Genomic DNA, 19692 nt, shown 5'->3' with positions numbered 1-19692 from the left:
TCTGAGGATCGGATTTGAATAATAAGAAAGATTGTATGGAACCAACCAGTTTGATCACATAAACTTTATTTCCCTTCTTGTGCTCTCTTTAGTTTGATCAATATCGTCTAGATTGCGTCATGGAAAAAGATAGCAATGTTCCCGTCCTTCATTTAATGGCCTTTAGTTATGCTTATTAAGACTTTCTAGCACTACTAAGGAACACTTCTTTACGCAATCATCCAAATAAAGGAGGCTCTGATGATCCACAATTTTCTATGCTGGAAAAACTCGAGATAGAGCGGGTTTGGGGATATATTTTCGGGTGTAGGGATGAATTAAAATTTAGTTGCTTTAAAATACTATTTAATTAATATTAGTCCAAAAAAAAAACTAAATAATACCCAATTGCTTCTAAATAAATATATATATATATATATATATATATATAAATCTTTAGAAGAATAATTTTTTAACAAAAAATTTGGAAGAAGAGGGGAAAATAAAACAACAAAAACAAAAACTTATGTGAGACAGTCTCAAGGATGTGACACAGATGTCTTATTTGGGTCATCCATGAAAAAGTATTACTTTTTATCTTAAGAGCATTTTTTTTGTTGTGAATATCGGTAGGGTTCGTAAGACCGTATCACAATAGACGTAGTAAAGCACAAATACTCAATTTGAATAAATGTGTTGGTTCTTGATTCTTTAATTGAAAAGGGAAGAAGAAAAGTGGAGATAATGGAGATAAACAGAGACGATAGATGAGAGGAACAGAGTCTCCAGGTGGTAAATATTGTTTCTCAAAGTCCAAAATATTATTTATTCATTTATTTTAAGTTTTAGGTTTATGGCATGTTTGGTATATGACAAAAATAATTTTTTAAAAAAAATTCGGTTTTCTTGGTTAAAAAATCGAAAACCGAACCGATAAACTGCATTATTATAAACTTAAAACCGAAACCGATCAAATACTCAAAAAAAAAAGTACTGAAATAATTGAAATTTTCGATTCGGTCGGATTTTTCTAGTTCTATCTGAATTTTGAACACTCGTAATTATAATACACATAAATCAAATGATAATATGAACACAAAATTTTACAATGCCGTTATTTTTACAAAATTTGATCAAATGATACTAAAATTAATATGACATTGTTTTAATTTAGAAGAGTGGTGTTTCAAAAAAAAAAAACATTTATTTAGGTAATCTTTTTTCATGTAAAAGTAGAGTGGGACGAGGGAGAGATTTTAAATTTTAAGTGAATAGATAGGGCAATTATAGAATAAAATATTTTCGTGTCCTTTAATGTAGATAGTTTTTATGATGATCTCGTTTTTTAAATAATAAAATATACATATATGTACACACACATGTGTATACATAAATACAAAAATTGTTCTGAAATCTCTTCATGATTCATTTTCTTTAGAGGCATCTCCGATCCAACCCGGCTCAACCAATAAAAATATTTATTTTTATGTCAAAAGTATTATTTTTCATTGTATGTACGATTTGAATTGACAAGTCTTATAAATATAAATCTGTCATGTCGTCTCACAAGAAACATACACATATATATACATGTTTATCCTTTTCCAATTGTTGATCACACCATTTATGTTGTCATCATATTATCAAAATTGCAAGTTTGATCATTTATACTCGACTTTTTGTGATCTTGACACCTAAGTTTGTCAAATATCAATCTTAATATACTCTATTTGTTTGTTTGTTTTATGAGTAGCTCTGTTGTGATACGATTTTATAAATCTGATACTCACGGGAAATTTAGGGTCCGAAGGGCATGACCACGTAGCAGAAAGTTCCTTCAGAGGTGATGAAACTCACTTTATCTTGGTCTTCCACAGCCAAGGGAATTTGATGGTACCCCTGATAGGCGTCCAACATACACAAATATTGATGTCCAGCTGTGGAGTCAACCAATTGATCTATCCGAGGCAAAGGATAACAATTTTTAGGACATGCATTGTTGAGATCTCTGAAGTCCACACACATCTTCCACTTCCCTGAACTCTTCGGAACAAGAACGACATTCGAAAGCCAAATAGGAAACTGCACCTCTCGAATGTGCCCAGCACTGAGCAACTCTCCCACCTCCTTCTTTATAACTATATCTTTCTCGGGCCCGAAGTGTCTTTTCTTCTGCTTCACGGGACAAGAATTTGGTAAGATGTTTAATCGGTGTTCTGCTATATTTGGGCTCGTCCCTGTGAGCTCTTGGGCTGACCAAGTAAACCCGCTGAGATTAGCTTGTAAACAAGTAATGATTTCATCCCTGACCTTTGGGTCAAGGTCAGGGGCTATTCTTAGCGTCTTCTTGTCGGGCCCCAGTGTCACGATCTCCGGCTTCTCATCCATCACCTCATGAACCTCCCTCACTACTACGGGCAACCCGCTTCGCCCCCTTCTAATCATATTGACCTCCACACGCGCCCTCTTCCCCTCTTCTTTCACTATCCCCTCATAACACCGACGTGAAACCCTCTGGTCCCCGCATAAAACTCCAACCTCCTTCCCTACAGGAAACTTCAACTTCTGATGATACGTGGACGCTACAGCTCTGAAATCCTTTAGGGTTGGTCGCCCCAGAATTCCATTGTAAGCGGATGGGGTGTCCACCACTGTAAATGTTGTCATCTTTGTTACCCGCCGAGGCTCATGTCCCAAAGATAGAGGAAGGACAATCTGACCGAGCGGCGGGATGGCATGTCCTGCAAATCCATATAGAGGAGTAGAGATTGGCTCGAACTCAAATCCATCCACCTTCATCTGATCCAGAGTGCTCTTGAACATGATATTAACAGAGCTTCCATTATCAATAAAGATTCGTGCCACATCGTAATTGGCAACAATGGCCGTTACCACCAATGCATCGTTATGAGGAGCCACAATGCCTCGGAGGTCATCTGATCCAAAACTGATGACAGGATCCCGGGGTAAGTCTTCACCCCTAGATATTTCAAAATTTTCCAACCTCCTGCCATGCGCTTTTCGCGCTCGCCCGAAATTCCCATCAGTAGCACCCCCCGAGATCATGTGAATCAGTCCTCTCGTGGGGTGGTTATCCTCATTCGTTCCCCTCCTTGGTTCAGCGGGCTCCCGAGGGACTTCATGACATCGACCTTCTCTCCTCGGCTCCTCGATCCTCTGATGTATCCACGGAGGGCCTCGACCCCGCCTAGAAGATGGACGAGATCTCAGTTCACTCCTGGACGAGAATCCTTCTTGTCTACCCTGCGGCGGAGGTCGAGCACTGCTCTCAACCCTCTGCGACTTCTCCCCCCTCTCCCCTGACTCCCTCACCTCCATCACCTTATCCCGTTTCCTATTCAGAGGAACATGCGATGAGAATTGTCCTCTACTTCTGGTTCTGTCCTCCTTCCTCTCACCTGCACCTCTCTTCTTACCGCCTCTCTCGGCTCCCTCCACCCTACTCCCTCCGGGTCGATTTTCCATCCTTCTATACCGTTGGACGTCTTCCAAGTTTACATATTTTTTCGCCCGAGCTAACAAGTCATCATAGCTCGACGGAGGTTTCTTGACCAGCGATTTGAAGAACTCTCCCCCCCTCAGCCCTTGGGTAAAGGCACTTATCATAATGTCGGGGGTAGCCGCTGGTATTTCCAACGCTGCGCTGTTGAAGCGCTGGACAAACTCCCGTAAAGTTTCAGCCTCTTGCTGTTTCATTACAAACAAACTCAAGTAGTTTTTCTGGTGCCTCTTGCTGCTGGCAAATCGGTGCAAGAAAACTGCAGAAAAATCTTCGAAAGACTGTATGGAGTTGGACTGCAGGGTATTAAACTATTGTTGAGCTGACCTTACCAACGTGCCCAGAAACACCCTGCACCTAACTTCATCCGAATACTGGTGCAACAGAGCCGCATTCTCAAATCTCCCCAAGTGTTCTTCGGGGTCTGTATGTCCGTCGTATTCTCCAAACGTTCGATTATCGGAAATTTGGGGGAAGCCCTTCTTCCAAGATGGATAGTGAAAAAGGGCTTCTTTTCTTGGGTACCGGCGCCCTGCTTCCTACCTGCTCCCTCAACCTCCGTATCTCCTTCCACATCTCACTAATCTCTCCACTTTGGAGGGGATGCGTCTCTTCAACCCTGCTCTGGTGGACTTCAACATTTTCCTCTCGCTCCTGGCGAGTGGCATGCTCTTCAACGAACGTAGATTCTTGGTTCCTCTTCATAGCCTCATCCACGGTCCGAGTGATAAATTGATCCAACTGTTCTAAGGTCAAGTTCCCCACATTTTCATTAGGACGGGGTTGCTCGACCCTGTTCTCTTGACGAGGTTGTTCTGTTCTCGCCTTCTGATGGGGTTGTTCCTGCCTTGCCTCAGCATGAGGCTGTTCAGGTCCCCTCTGAGGACGCGATGATGCTGAGGTAACTCTTCTACTCCCTCTCTTCCCTACCATCTCTACGTCTCAACTCAAATTTTCCCACAGACGGCGCCAAGTGATACTCAAGGGAAATTTAGGGTTCGATTCCAGCAAGTGTCACTAGTCCAGACGCAGGTTTTGAAATTACCCTGAGCCTGAAATCACAAATAAGATCGTTAGGAGGGGGCCAAGAGGGTGTCCTGACGTAGCCCCTCCGACGCTCAAGTCAGAGACTGAGGATATGGGGGGGAGCAGCTAAGGGTGCTGCTGAAAACAATATAATGAATGAATCAACCGAACACTCAAACCTGGTATTTATAAAAGGATACCTGGGCCCTTGATGGGCTTGTCTCCCATTTGGGCTAGGGATGAGCCCTGTCTTCCATCTGGGCTAGGCCCATGCATGGGGTATCAAAATCTATATTCGTGAGATTAATCGACTTGTTTCATACCTATAGTGAAATATAAATATTTTTTTACGATAGAAGTAATACTTTGTCATAAAAATATATTTTTCACAGATCGTATTGGACAAGAGATCTGTCTTACAAAACTGACATTTGAGAATTTTTTATAAAAATTTTGTATTGTTTTTTATACTTTAGTAACTTTATCAGATAAAATTGATATGACGGTAACGTGATATTGATATATTTAGTGTTGCATAATAAGCCCTCCAAAAGAAAAAATATTAAAATTTCAAAAAAATCACAAAGTCAACATATTACGAATTGGAACAAGTAAACACGGAGGTGGCTATCGACTTACATGTTTACCGAGTTAGCCAAAACCAATTTTTAGAGCCTCTTTTCTTACATGATTTTGCTTTTTTTTAAAAAAAAAAAAAAAAAAAAACTGTTTTCTTTAATTAACAAGTGGTCCATTATTGGTGACATATAAATTTATAGAATAAGTTTTTTGTGAGACAATCTAATGAATTTATATTTGTGAGACGGTTCGATCTGGTTCATACCTACAATAAAAAATAATATTTTTTTATGAGTAGAAGATCCGTCTCGTAAAATTAATTAGTATTTATCATATTAGATCGAGCTTAAAAATATATTATATTATAGTTACAATACTTTGACTATGAAGTGATACAGCAAATTATGCATAAATAAATGGAATAAAATAAATGTTTATTTCGTTGGATGCACCTGATAAAGGCCACGTGCCTCCCGAATTTGCCAGCAAGTTTTAAATCAAACTCTGTACCTTTACATTATTATTTTAAAGATATATATATATATATATATATATATAAAAGATATTCTCTTATGATAACAACGAACGTGCTACAAACTATATTATTTTTATTCAAATTATCATTTTATTTAGATTCGTTTTGGATCTATTTTTACACAATATACATAGTAATTGGAAGGAATTTTATCGTAGCAAAATTATTTAGACAAAAAATCAACCGTGGTTACCGTTTGTAGGTACTTTTCGAATATATTTTAAATTACTTAAGATTACATATATATGGGTTCATAAACAGCTTTGCCAAAAACCCAAAATAAAAAAAATAAAAAAATCAAAAATATTAAAACAGTACGAATAATTGAATTGATATCATGTGAGACGGTTTCACGAATCTATATCCGTCAGAAGGGTCGATCTGGTATATATATAAAGTGAAAGCAATAATTTGTGCATAAAAATAATATTTTTTCATGGATCAGGTGAGATAGGAGATCTGTTTCACAAAATTGATATGTAAGACGATCTAATAAATTGGTGCAAGTAATTATGGTAATTTATACATGACTTTTTCCAACATTTAGGTAGCGATGTAATCGAGCCGAACATAAATGAGCTTAATAAATATAAATTATAAATTTAAATATTCATTAAATTCACTAAAAACTAAATTATATATTTAGAGAAAAATATAATATTCTTATTAAAATTTGTAATTTTATTCTAATAAATAAATTTAATAGATTTTTTTATATATATTTTCATAAGTAAAGTATACCATTGTAAAATTGACGCTTGATTCGTTTATCTTAACGAACTAATGAATTGAATATTGTAAAGTTGAAGTTTGATTCGTTTATCTTGACTAATATCATTAAACGAGCTCAAAATTTTTTTATCAAAGCGAGTTTCGAATACTTTACAAATAGCTTGATTGATTTATATTTATGCTTTTAGGCCCAAATAAGTATCTGGTTTTATTTTATTTGAAGAAGACAAGTATCGGATTTTGGAGAGCCCATTGGCATTTTGGAACGGATTCACTCCCACAGCCCATTAGCAACATTTTCTTTTTTGTTTTTTTTTTAATAAATTTTTTTATATTCTAATTCTTCCAGTTTCTTTTTTTTTTTGAAAAAATATTTTCTCCTCTTTTTTATCTTGTCAAATTTTCTTTTGTTATAATTTATACTTTTATACTAAATAATCATACACCAAATCTATAGAGTACTCTTATAAATAATATTTCATATGTATTTTTTGATTTTAAAAAAATAATTAATTTTTGATTTAACATGAATTATTTCTCGTGCTCGGAAACAAAAACATTTTAAAAATTTGGTAACAATATGAAGAAAACTCGAGAGCTATGGGGCCTCGACATTTTATTCAAGTGCGAAAGTCACGAGATTCCTATTACTTTTCAACACTTAAATTTTTTTACAAAGTATTAGGACTACTTAGTCCTCAATCAATGATCAAGAACCTGCATTTAGCCCGACTAACTAGCAAAAATTCAAGAAAAAAAATGGTTGGACTAGAAAATTTGGGACGAAATTCTAAAAAAAAACAGGGGAGTGAAAATTCGAACCTTACCCGAAGGACGCATCCATCCGCCTACACTAAGGTCGGGTCGAATTTATCTTCAGTGGAGCATTAATTGGAAATTTTGGTTCCAAATACGAAGCCATGATTATGAAGATGCTCGGGTTTTGAGATCAACCGAGCAGGCGAGATGCTTCGAAGGAAGCCTACGAAAATAGAGGTCAAAGTTGAAGACAAAGAGGAACTCGAAGAAGCCCGCAAGCGAGCCGCCGCCGCCGCCTCATCGTCATCCTCCTCTGCAGCCACCACCGCGTCCTCCTCCCTCCTTCACCACTTCGACCGCTCCTCCCTCGATCCCTCCTCCAAATCCCATCGTATCGGCCTCTAGTGACACCCCAGATCATATACCCACATCATTTTCTCGTCGTTTTCATTAAAAAAAGAAATTGGTTATTTTTCAGTCAATAAGGCATCTTTATTGAGAAACTTAATGGAGATTGAAGTTAAGCTGCGACTACCGAACAAGGCCTCCTATCAAAAGCTGCTCTCGTTACTTTCTCCATTTCATGTCATCAGCCATCATCAGCACAATACATTCTTTGACGGCTCGGCTTCTGAGTTGAGCTTACGCCGAGCCATATTCCGTCTTCGGTTCCACGAGCAAACTCACCTCCCCAAATGCTTCGCTTGTCTCAAGGCTAAAGCAATTATCATCAACGGCGTGAGCCGTGTTGAGGAAGACGAGGAGGAGGTGGACCCTAACATAGGGAGAGCTTGCTTTGAGGACCCTGGGAAGCTAACGGAAATGGATTCAAGGGTTCTGAGGAGAGTAAAAGAAGAATTTGGCGTATCAGGTTTTGTGGGGTTGGGAGGGTTTAAGAATGTGAGGAACGTTTATGAGTGGAATGAGGTGAAATTGGAGGTGGATGAGACTAAGTATGAATTCGGGGATTTGTACGAGGTGGAGTGCGAGAGCGTGGAGCCTGAGAGAGTTAAGGGAATGATCGAGGAGTTCTTTAAAGAAAATGGAATTGACCACTCTGATTCAGTTGTGTCAAAGTTCGCAATCTTCCGGGCTGGAAATTTGCCATCCTAGTAAGTATTTCTTGTTGGCTGCTGGTTAGTATATTAAGGTGTTTTGTCATGTTCTTGTTTGCGGTTAGTTATCTTCGTAGTAGATTTTAGTGTCATCATCTGAAGTGATGCCTGTTTGTTCATTGAGTTCGAATATGACATTGTTATTGCAATGTTTGCTAAAATTGATTTTATGTTTCTGAATTGTCAATAGTTCTTTATCTACTTATAATGCAGCGAACTTTGTTATTAATACATAATGTCTTGCTATTGCATCTGTTTTGTGTCCGATCAGATCCTTTTGATCAAAAGAATTTTCAAGTTATAACTTATAAGCAAAAGCAGGTTCTTTAGTTATAAAATTTTAGAGTTCTTAGCTCTATGTCTTGAACGGTGCACATATGTTTGTGCGTAATGGATTTGTTATACCCTGCTAGGGATCCGGAAAGCAACACAAGACAAGATTTAGCATTTAAATTATGTGCGACTTTGATATTTTATCCAACATCATTATGGTTCTCAAGATTTTTCATGCTGCAGAATTCATCTGTGATATGGTGAATAATCCATTATAAGTATTTTTTCAACTTAGCTTATCAACCATAGTTCAGGCGTATTTGATCTTTGTTTTGCCATTCTCCGAATATGCAGTTTCGACTTTCACAACGCATTAATATAATATGCATTGACTTGCAAGAAAGAGATTGTGCTTATGATGTCTGACTCCATAATTTTGAATATGCAAGGTTTTACATCATGTTATGATTGATGGGACCAGTCATGCATTAGTTGCTGGTATAGCTAAGCATTGATGGGGCAAATAGGCTGGTGTTTCCTCTGTCTTCGTTAGTGATTGCGCTAAGTTAATACTCAAATCAAAATTTGTGTTTTGGAGTTGAAAACTCAAACTGCCATTCTTTTAAGCATACAACAGTCTGGATTAAGGGGACATGATCACATGATGATCATCACTTAGCAACTCTATCAGAAATAAATATTTAAGTTGTGAAACACCCAGTGCAAGGTTTACTAACAAATCTTCTCATATATAATAAACCTAAATAAATCACATAACATTAACTGACTTAATTCAAGTTTCGAAATTTTCCAAGTGTCCTTAACCCAAAACACTTCAAGAACAGTATAAGATCCAACTTTTCTTCAAAGGATTTATCTTCTATGAGCTAAAGGATTCCAATGTTTTCCTTTAATTTATTTTTTCCTGGAGTTTTTATTTGTTTGCATAATGGGAACAATAAATGTACAAAATCTGAAAACCTCCTGATAAGTAATTTGCAGGTCAGAGTAGGCCATAGACCCCTTTGAGTACTGCTGTTTGTTCAGAAATGCTTGTGACGGAGTTTGGTGTTACAATTCTTCAATGTTAACTGATTGCATTCTTTCAAGAATCACATATACTTAGGGTTGGGTTGGGTATTTTTGGTTCAGGTACCTGACCAGTCAGTAGCCATTTTGACTACCCGAGCCCGACCCGAAATTTATCAGTACCCGAAAAATTTAGGTAATTTCAGTTAATTTACATACTGGTACCCAGAATTTTTATTTAATTGATTCTGGCTAGAAGATCATTGCAACATGTATGCTTAGAAGATCCATCTTGAACCATAAAAACTCACGGTACAAATTCAATAGAACTATAAAAGCATTGAAAAGCTTCAAGATTTAAGCATAGTAGATCTGAAGAGGGAAACAATAAATAGAAATTAAGTTTAGTTGCTCCATAGCAGCTTTCCCTAATTAATCTGTTGGTGTGTTTTTCTTCCACATCTCCAGGTACGAGCCTCCTCCCCCATTTGCAACATTGATTCTTGAAATTCTCAGTCTTATTCTTGCTTCGTAGTATGTTTTTGACTGGAAATGTGTATCTTTAGTAAAAATGACAATTGGGCTGCTGAGTTTGATGCAGATTTGATTGAATCAAAATTTCAGGGAAAAGAAAACATAATGATATATTTCCGTGGAATTGAAGGAAAGTAGCGATTCTACATTTTAAAGAATTTGATTTAAGTGCTAGTAGTTTTAGTTTTTAAATTTAAGTTTATGGTGTAGCCAGTTTATGCGCACGTGGATAAACTCAAAGGTTAAGGATGTTTATATGGTCTTTGTTCGCGGCCTAACTTATATTGAGTGTATCAGAAGATGGTGACAATCAGATACTTTTTTATTCAACCGCATAAAGCTTGCTTTTATTAAATGTTCTAAAAATGGTAACACTCAGGTTGTAACATTAAGATGATGTTTCGACCAATTTTAAATTTGAACATTCAAGTAAATTTATTTGATATATATCGTAGAAAAGGTTCATATGCTAGCAAGATCAATTAGTATCATGCTTGTTCTTGAACTATGTGCCTATGTTTCCTTTTTGAATTTATAAGTTGCTATTTTTGTTGGACAAAAGTGGAATAAGAAGGGATCTTTACAAATGAGATTTACCTCTAGAGTTTCCTTGTTCCCTAAACTATCAAATGGAGGTTTAGTTTTTTTACGCGTTTATTAGTTAGTGCTCCATAGTTAACGCGATCTATTAAAGTTTTAGCAAATAACACGGTTGGGTTGGGGGATTCGGTTGTTCATAAATGATGGTTGATGTGGTAGTCCACAACAACGGGACCAAGACTTTACCAATTGGGTGATAAGGTAAGGTCTTATTTGTTAAACATTAATTGAAAGCAATGTTCCGCCTAGGCGCTAGGCTGCCAGCCTAGGCGCTAGGCGGGCCTGGGGCCTGGGCGCGCCTAGGCGGAGGCTGGCCGCCTAGGTGGGCCTGAATTGTTAAAAAAAAAAAACTCGGGCTTAAAAAATGTAATGATCCGCTAGAAGCCCATTAAAAAAAATAAAATTTGGGCGGTCTGCTTCATTTCTTTGTCTGCGTTTCTTTCTCTCGTTATTTTCCAGGGCTCCTTCTCGGCCAGACTACCACTCGTTCCAGAAAATCCTTCTCGGTCCAGGACTCCACGTTCCAGAGGCTTGTTATGCTTCCTTCTCACTTTCTTGCATATATGATATATTTTTTCTCCTGATTATTGGCCAAAGTTTTCTTTTTTAGTTTTTTATAAATATGGACAAAAATTAGGTCTTTTGAGTTTTCAGTTTTGAGTTTGTATTAACTTTCTTACACTAGTTTTGAGTTTTTTATTGGAACATGGTGATTCTTTTTCTTTAAAAATTATCTTGTTTGAGCTGTGGCAGTGACGCAGTGCATTGTTTGAGCTTTCTGGTACTTTCATTCGTTTGTGTGGTGACAAAAGTTAGCTGTCCATTCTTTGAAAATTTTGTTGTATATGGAACATGGTTTATTGCTGTTACATATCATATTTGGTGCAAGTTTATTGCTGAAAATGTTTAACTGTTTCGTATTCAGCAAGGTTTGGACGGTGACAATGGCAAACAATCCATCGTCGACTGCATCCGTCACTCAGCCTGAATCTGGGATTCTTAAGAGAAAGTCGAATGACATCGGATGGGAGTTTGATATGTTGATTGATCCTAAGAACCTCGACAAAGTTAAATGTAAGTTGTGTGGGAAAATGATGTCTGGTGGAGTGTATAGAATCAAGGAGCACATATGAAATATACCTGGAAATGTATCTGGGTGTCGAATCACATCTCAAGAAGATCGTAATAAGTGCAAACATGCTATTTTAAAAGGGAGGAACAAAAAGAAAAACAAAATACTGGAAGAACAAAGTTGTAGAGCGGAGGTGAATATTTCTCTAGACGAAGAAGAAGATGCTGAAATTGAAGGGATAGATGGAATTAAAAAGCCTCATCTACTTGGCCCCATGGATAGATATGCATCGATGATTACTCCAGAAAATGTAAGTTCAAGTGGGAGTAAAGTGCTTCGCCAAAAAAATATAAATGAGGCTCTTTTCAAAGAGAGAACTCAACAAGTTCAACAATATGTTGGGAGATGGGCTTATGAAAATGGAATCCCATTCAATGCTCTTGATAATGATAGTTTCAAGCAACTAATGGAGGCAGTGGGTCAATTTGGGCCAGGGTTCAAGCCTCCAACTCAATATCAACTTAGAGAGCCACTTTTGAAAGCTGAAGTTGAAAGAACAAAGCAACTGTTGAAGAAGCACGAAGAAGAATGGGCAAAGAATGGGTGCTCGATTATGACAGATGCATGGAGTGATAGAAAAAGAAGAAGCATTTTAAATTTGTGTGTTAATTGCAAGGAGGGTACATTATTTTTAGAGTCTAAGGAGTCTTCAGACGAGGCACATACAGCTGGACTTATTTTTGAGTATGTTGACAAGTGTGTGGAACAAGTAGGAGCTCATAATGTTGTTCAGATTGTAACAGACAATGCCACCAACAATATGGCTGCGGCTAAATTGATGAAAGAAAAGCGGCCTGGGATTTTTTGGACTTCATGTGCAGCTCATACTGTTAATCTCATGCTTGAAAGTATTGGCAAGCTTCCAAGATTTAAAAAGATTATCGACCAAGCCAAGTCTTTTACCATTTTCATTTATGCTCACCATAAGACTGTCATTGATGAGAAGTTTTACGAAGAAAAGAGACATAGTCCGGTTAGGAGTTACCAGGTTTGCATCAAACTTCCTCACATTGCAAAGTTTGATTGAGAAAAAATCTAGTTTAAGGGCCATGTTTACAAGTGATATGTGGGAGAACTGTAAATGGTCAAAGACAAACAAAGGGAAATTGGCTTACTCTACTGTGATGAGCATGAGTTTTTGGAATGGTGTGACACTTTGTTTGAAAATATTTGCTCCTTTGGTAAGAGTTCTCCGATTGGTTGACGGAGATAGAAAGCCATCCATGGGGTTTCTATATGGGGAGCTTCTTCGAGCTAAAGAAGATATCAAGGTGACCCTTAACAATGTCGAATCAAATTATCAGCCTATCATAGTGATTCTTGAGTAAAAAATGAAGGATAGACTTGATACATCATTGCATACCACGGCCTTTTTGTTGATCCCTACTTCTACTACAAAGATAGTTCTATTGCTCTTTATAGAGAGGTCGCGGCAGAGATTTTTGAATGCATGGAAGTTTTGCATGCCGATGAGTTTGAACTGCAAGATACAATTATTAACAAGGAATTTGCAAAATATAGAGATAAGACTGGGTTATTTGGGAAAGCATTGGCTGCAAAAGCATGCGAAAAAAATGATGATACATTTGATCCATGTACATGGTGGAGTACCTACGGTGCTCACACACCCAACTTGCTAAGAGTGACATTGAGGATTCTTTCATTAACTACAAGTTCATCTGGGTGTGAAAGAAATTGGAGTGCATTTGAAGGAGTAAGTTTAAACTTTAATTAAAATAAATTATTGATTTTTAAAGTGTATGTTCATATTCCTAACTATACTAATTATTTTCTCGGTTTTTTTTTAGAGTCATACAAAGAAGAGAAATAGGTTGGATGTCCATAGGTTGAACAATCTAGTATTTGTCCAATTTAATGCTATATTGTTTAACAAGCAAAAAAGAGAGAAAGAAAAGAATGTCGACGTCTTTCTTGAAAAAGATGCTTCAAATGCACAAGGTTGGATTGTGGATGATGGGGAAGAAAATAAAGTTGAACCAGGTTCGGAGCTCACTTGGCAATTAGTTGATGAAGCAACTGGGGCAGATGAAAATCTACAACTCCGAAGAAGCTCTAGAGTTCGAGAACTTCATGAGGATGATTTTGAATCTGAAGAAGAAGATGATGATCAAAATGATGATATTGATTTTGTGTCCGATGAAGAACTAGTTGTTGAAAATTTCGGAGAAGAAGAAGTTGATTAAATTTGTGATGACACATTAGACTATTTCATTTTGAATGTTGGAAGAAATCTGAATTCTTTCTTATTTTGTTGAGATGACACATTAGACTATGTTGGGAATATTTTGAACGTATTTTAAATTTGATGTTATTGTGTTGAAGTTCTAGTATATGATTTATTATGTCTTGATATCGTAGAATCCGATTAGCGGCGCCTAGTCTCCGCCTAGGCGGCCTAGGCGCTGGGCTGGCGCCCGACTTAACGCCTAGCGAATTTTATAACCTTGATTGAAAGGAAAAATATGAAAAATTCCCTTCTCAAGACATAAAGAAGGGTATAATGATTGTTTTCTGGTTTAAAATAGTAAGTTGAGAATCATCTTTGTCCCTTACTTGAAAGCATGCTAATTTCCTTGTGCGTTTTCTTACCAAGTAAACGAGGCATTTTGATTTCATGATTCAGGATATTTGAACGGTTGATATAGAGCCATGGTAGAAGTAAAGCAGGGATGAAAAAGAAGTTCCTTTTGCGCAACTGGTTCAGCGGCACTACTTCTACTTCACAACATTTTGTGGTTGATATCTTATATCATATGTTCGGTATTGACTTACAGCTACTTGTGGGATCCTATTTTCTCTGTTCTGCATCATGTCCGAGAAAACTGCTGTTTCTTCTCTTTTTCGTCAGCACATTTTCTTGAAATCTCAAATCCTCTCGATTTCATGTTGACATCTATTTTTTTTATATTTTTTTAATGATGTGAGAACCTACAATTGTTAGCCACCGTTCAGAACGGATTGAGTAAATTCTCGAACTTATACAATACTCTACAAATCACGTTAATCAAACAAATTGTAGGTGGGTAAACCCTGTATGATATGTTCATTGGGAAAGTGTCGGTTAGAGGAATCACATGTTGCTATGTCTCAGCAGTTTGTTTAACTGTGATATAAGACCTCAACTTTAGATTTAGACCAATTTTGAGGTAAATATACATATATATATATATACACACACGCATACTAGGTATGGTCACCTCAAATCTTGAGGTGTTTACCGAGATATGCAGTGCAGCTTTTTAATGTTTCTATTTTTTTTCAGGCAATGAAACATGCGTCTACATTTGTGTATGTATTTTTTTACACTTCAATTATTGTTAAACACATTAAAACTAAGTAAATCTAAACCAAAATAAAACAACCATCGATTTCTTTTATTAATTGACATAGTTAAAAACATATATTGCTAGTTTTAAAAATATTAATCAAAATTAATCGGTTCAAGTACAAATGTTAAAAAAATAAAAAAATGAAAAACAGCTTTTATCAATATAAAGTATTAAAAAAGTGTCATTATCGTATTAAAAAAATAAAATAAAATTAATTCATTTTTTTAAATTAGTATTGCAATAAAAAAATTAATTAGATCTGAACCATTTCTCCCTTACTGAAATATATCTACGCCATCGGTAGGAGTGAAAATAAGTGATTGATATAAAAAATTTATGGAATATAACTTGCTAGACCTTCAGGCCTGAAATATAAATCTATATAGTAATTAGCAAGTACTGACGCAGATTATGACTTAAATTAGGGATGTTTGTAATATTATATTATATATATAAGATTTGTCGTATAGAGAATATTTCTAACAGAGCAAAGACCGTTGAGGCTCAGGCCGGACTCGGAGAGATATTCTATGTGACCCTCTCCCGACGACATATTTCAACCACCCTCGATTTGGCGGTGAAGTTACACATTTTTTATACGAGGTGTTTTAATTTATCTATGATGAACATGCAGGTTTGGAGAGAGTGCTGGTGAGGCAACAGAGGATGCACTTGCAAATGCAGTGGCATTGTGCAGGAGCTGCTTGGAATGTGTTCAAAATACGGAAGGCCATCAATCCTGCCGGGCAGCCCCCTCCTAACTAATCAAGAACGTAGCAAAGCACATAAAGACATGAAATTATACATGGCTCGATCTTGATTAGGTTGCATGTTATACTTTAAATCTCAATTTTTATTTCATCATCATCTACTTGTTGTAGGTATTTATTTATTATTGTAACTAATTTTTGGAGATGTTGGAGCTTGAAAGTCTAGCCCTCTTTTACATTTTGTGAAAGGACAACTTGTGGAATTTCAGGTTTGATTACAACTATTTTCATGGATTTCATATTATTTTCTGCACCTCCCAAGCTTTTTTTTAGAGATTGAATTTACATGCTTAATATGCAAGAATCAACCGACAGTGACCCTTTTTTCCGAAGACTGTGACCTAAATAACATATTCAATGAACTAAGATAACAAAAGCAAAGAATCTTAAAAAAAAAAGCGAAGAAAACAAACAAAAACAAGAGAAGAGCACCAACCCATTAGAAGCGTTCCAATCCCAAAAAAAAAAAGAGAACGCCGTGAGGAAGAATCGAAACCCAAGAGACTATTTAAAAGTGATGAAGATGCTAGAAACAAAGAAAAGGAAAAAAAATGAGAGAAGAGATAAATGACCTCTTCTTTTCAAACCGGCTCCACATGCTTGTTATTGTTTTATGCTGCTGTGGATAACAAAGCATGTTCACGTATTAATATATTTACCTACTACCATATCAAAACTAGCCATTTCATACTTATTTCCTCTTTTAGACAAGTAGATAGGTATATATATATATTCATACTTATTTCCTCTTTTAGACAAGTAGATAGGTATATATATATATATGTATAGTCGTACTTGTGTTCGATATGGTCTGAAGCGAAAATAAAGAAATGAGTTCTTTTGTTGCTATAAATAATATAAAATTTAGTTAGCAAATAATAAATATAATAAATACATAAGAAACAATATATTACATAAAAAAATAAGTCAATAAATATTTGAAATAATTACATAAATAATAATTGTATAGTCATTTTAGAGGAAAATATATATATCAAATTTGTATAATCCAGTTTTAAGATAATTTCTTTGTCAATTTAATAACATATCTAGCTCATTTGTCTATTTTGTGATATTATTGATCGTAGATAAATGTTTATTAACTTCAACTTCAATAAACTTCTTTCTACTTATGCAACTGTTACTAGGATAGTTAAGAAAATCTTATAGGTAATATAAGTATTTGAGAATAAATCATTCAGTTTTGCCAAACACTGTAGCATCTTAAAAAAATGTTGAAGTTCTATACAATACTTCAACAAGTTAATTAAAGACTAACTCGTTAACTTCTCCAAATTCAAATAATATCCCAAAGTCTCTTGATATTATTTAAATTGTTCAAACCGAACTTGAAGAAAAAATCTAGTTTGATCAATTATAAACAAAAAATAATCAAATTACTCTTTTTTTATTTAATATTGTGCTAAACAAATTATTTCAATAAGTTATCAACTCAAAATATATATATGTTGGACTCTCTCAAAGATCGTGCCCTGAGACGATGGCCTTCTTGACCTCATAAAAAAGCACCTCATAAATAGGCCGGCCCTGCTTAAAGGTTATTTAATGAAATGATTTTCATTAAAAAAAAAAAGATAACATGCAATGTACTTGTACTACATATCGAATTATTTTACATAAAATAAGTCGGCTTAGACACTGACTTTTAATTAGATCGACTGATGCTACGATCTTATATCTACTAACAGATATTATAGTACCCAATAACTTATAAAGTTAAATGTAAACAAAATTTCTTGTTGTCTACTTCGTTTGGACAAATACTTGTAAAATATTTTATAAAAGTGGTTTTTAACCAAAAAAAATTATAAAATATATTTGCAAAAGCTTGTGTGAGACGATCTCACGGATCATATTTTGTGAGACGGATCTCTTATTTGGGTCATCCATGAAAAAATATTACTTTTTATGCTAAGAGTATTACTTTTTTATTGTGAATATTGGTAGGGTTGACCCGTCTCACAGATAAAGATTCGTGGGACCGTTGTTTTAAAAATAAATATGTGTTTTAATAATTATTCTATGAAAACGTTTTTTTTTAGAGTTGCAAAGATGTTTCGGCAACTATTTGAAAAAAAAGATTTTATAGTTAAGAATAATCAAGAAGATATTCGGACAATTATTTAAATTTCTTTTAATTCTTGTTTAATATGTGTTTTTCCATTCTAAAAAAAAAACACAATCTTAATTGTTATTTAAAAAGTATACTTGGAATACACTTTAAAAAAAATATTTCAAAAATGTTTTATAAAATTTTATCAAAACACGTACTTTAAGTTTTTTTCATTTACAAAATACTTGTCGTTTTTAAAGTGCCATAAGTTTTAATTTTTTCCATTCGTTTCTATATCAATGATATGATACCTAAAAGGTCACATAAATTATAAGTGATTTTAGAATTTCAATTGAAATAGAAACATGAGAAGAAAGAAGAATACCAGGGAAATGAAAGTGTGAGAAAGAGGTTGATGGGGAAACCATCGTATACGATGACAAAATGAGGACAACGAAGTTAATAAATAAGTAGTTGTTTTGTACGTAATTGATATGATCCACGTGAATGGGGCGATTTGGGTCGGACAATCTATCGAATCTGATAAGAAGTTGACGAGAGAAAAGTTAGCCGCAAGATATATCTCAAATTGAGAGTATCTCTCTGGAGTAGGACTGCAATGATGTCCTGAAAATAGGAAGACAAACACGTGAATAGGCGTCAGAGAAGTGTCCGGCGTGACTACTCCGATGATTAAGTAAGCAGGTGGAAAATGATACATGTGTGAGTGAATTTATAGGAAAGAAGATAATGATGGCCTTGTTTTCGGTGTCTACTTACCACCTATAAGTTATAACCATCTAATATCAAGTTAATGTCATGTCGATCTGTCTTTTTCATCATGTCAAATCAGTATGATTCTGTCAGGCACGCTTATCGAGATAAGATATCACCTACTCTCGCACTCGAGTGCGGTACTATTACCGAGGCATCCCGGGTAGAGAGCCATAACCCGGGAATTCATCTGAGAGCTCGGGCTTCTGGTTGCCTGGGTAATGACATCTCACGCACTCACCTGCCCGGCTACTTATGAGCTCTTTCTGCAAACTTACCATGATCCAGGCTATCTATTTATTGTCCCGGATCATGGATGACCCAGGCTTTTCCGGGGTATCAACAGTAATGTATAATTTTGTCTTATGAACTAAAAACATGCCGGCATATGAACGAACCAAGTCGCTATTACTATAGTCTCAAAACAGAAAGAGAGAGATACTCACAAGTAATCATGGAATAACAAGAAAATTTAGGCAGCTTTGCATCAGGACTTTGCTATCTAATCTACTACTCATGTTCATGGTGGATCAAGAATGTGTAATGGGTATGGGGTGGGACAAAATCAGATGGCGAATGAAGGTAAAATGTGTATTATCGAAACAAATTATACATATATTTGATTTTCTTTCCTCCTACCTCCTGGTTTATGACTTCCGAAAAGGCTATCTCCGAGTGGCAATAAATAGTGTGGAACTTTCCAGGAAGGATGACATATTTGACCAACTTCAATCTCAGAATGATACACAATCCCATGCCTTGTTAAGAAACATCGTTGTCGATTCATAACCCTCATCGAAAACGACTGAAGAATCCGGAAAAATAAATTATAGAACTTGTACCCGAGTCACCACGTGCTGGCTACAATCCATGGAAATGAACTAGCGACCAAGTAATTTCAAACAGGCAAC

At 35.8% G+C, this 19692-nt stretch overlaps 1 protein-coding gene and 1 pseudogene across 7 annotated transcripts; both read left to right on the top strand.

Moving 5' to 3' along the window:
• The first annotated feature begins 7153 nt into the window (after window positions 1-7153).
• LOC142505114 (triphosphate tunnel metalloenzyme 3-like) lies at window positions 7154-14738 on the top strand. Of its 7 annotated transcripts, XR_012804375.1 has the most exons (3): window positions 7157-8242; window positions 9671-9743; window positions 14458-14738. XR_012804375.1 is itself a non-coding variant. In XM_075617942.1 (2 exons), exons 1-2 carry the CDS (start codon window positions 7638-7640, stop codon window positions 11812-11814), a joined length of 813 nt encoding a protein of 270 aa, XP_075474057.1. In that variant the 5' UTR covers window positions 7154-7637. The 7 variants fall into 7 exon arrangements, 6 of the variants coding, with proteins under 6 accessions (XP_075474057.1, XP_075474062.1, XP_075474058.1 ...); XM_075617942.1 differs by lacking the exons at window positions 9671-9743; window positions 14458-14738 and adding an exon at window positions 11607-11814 and having other exon boundaries at window positions 7154-8242; XM_075617947.1 differs by lacking the exons at window positions 9671-9743; window positions 14458-14738 and adding an exon at window positions 10149-11319.
• Window positions 12028-13504, top strand: LOC142505113 (uncharacterized; annotated as a pseudogene).
• Window positions 14739-19692: the final 4954 nt, after the last annotated feature.

Source organism: Primulina tabacum, chromosome 10 (genome assembly GCF_025594145.1).
Source record: "Primulina tabacum isolate GXHZ01 chromosome 10, ASM2559414v2, whole genome shotgun sequence".
NCBI lineage: Eukaryota > Viridiplantae > Streptophyta > Magnoliopsida > Lamiales > Gesneriaceae > Primulina > Primulina tabacum.
Note: the sequence above shows the minus strand (reverse complement) of the source record. Positions and strands in the feature narration are given on the sequence as shown.

What these genes read in the sequence shown, in the direction of transcription:
- LOC142505114 (XM_075617942.1), top strand. Translation starts at nt 7,638, where the DNA reads ATGGAGATTGAAGTTAAGCTGCGACTACCGAACAAGGCCTCCTATCAA. An exon ending in GCTGGAAATTTGCCATCCTA is followed by an intron (nt 8,243 to 11,606) that starts GTAAGTATTTCT and finishes TTTCGTATTCAG; the next exon opens with CAAGGTTTGGACGGTGACAA.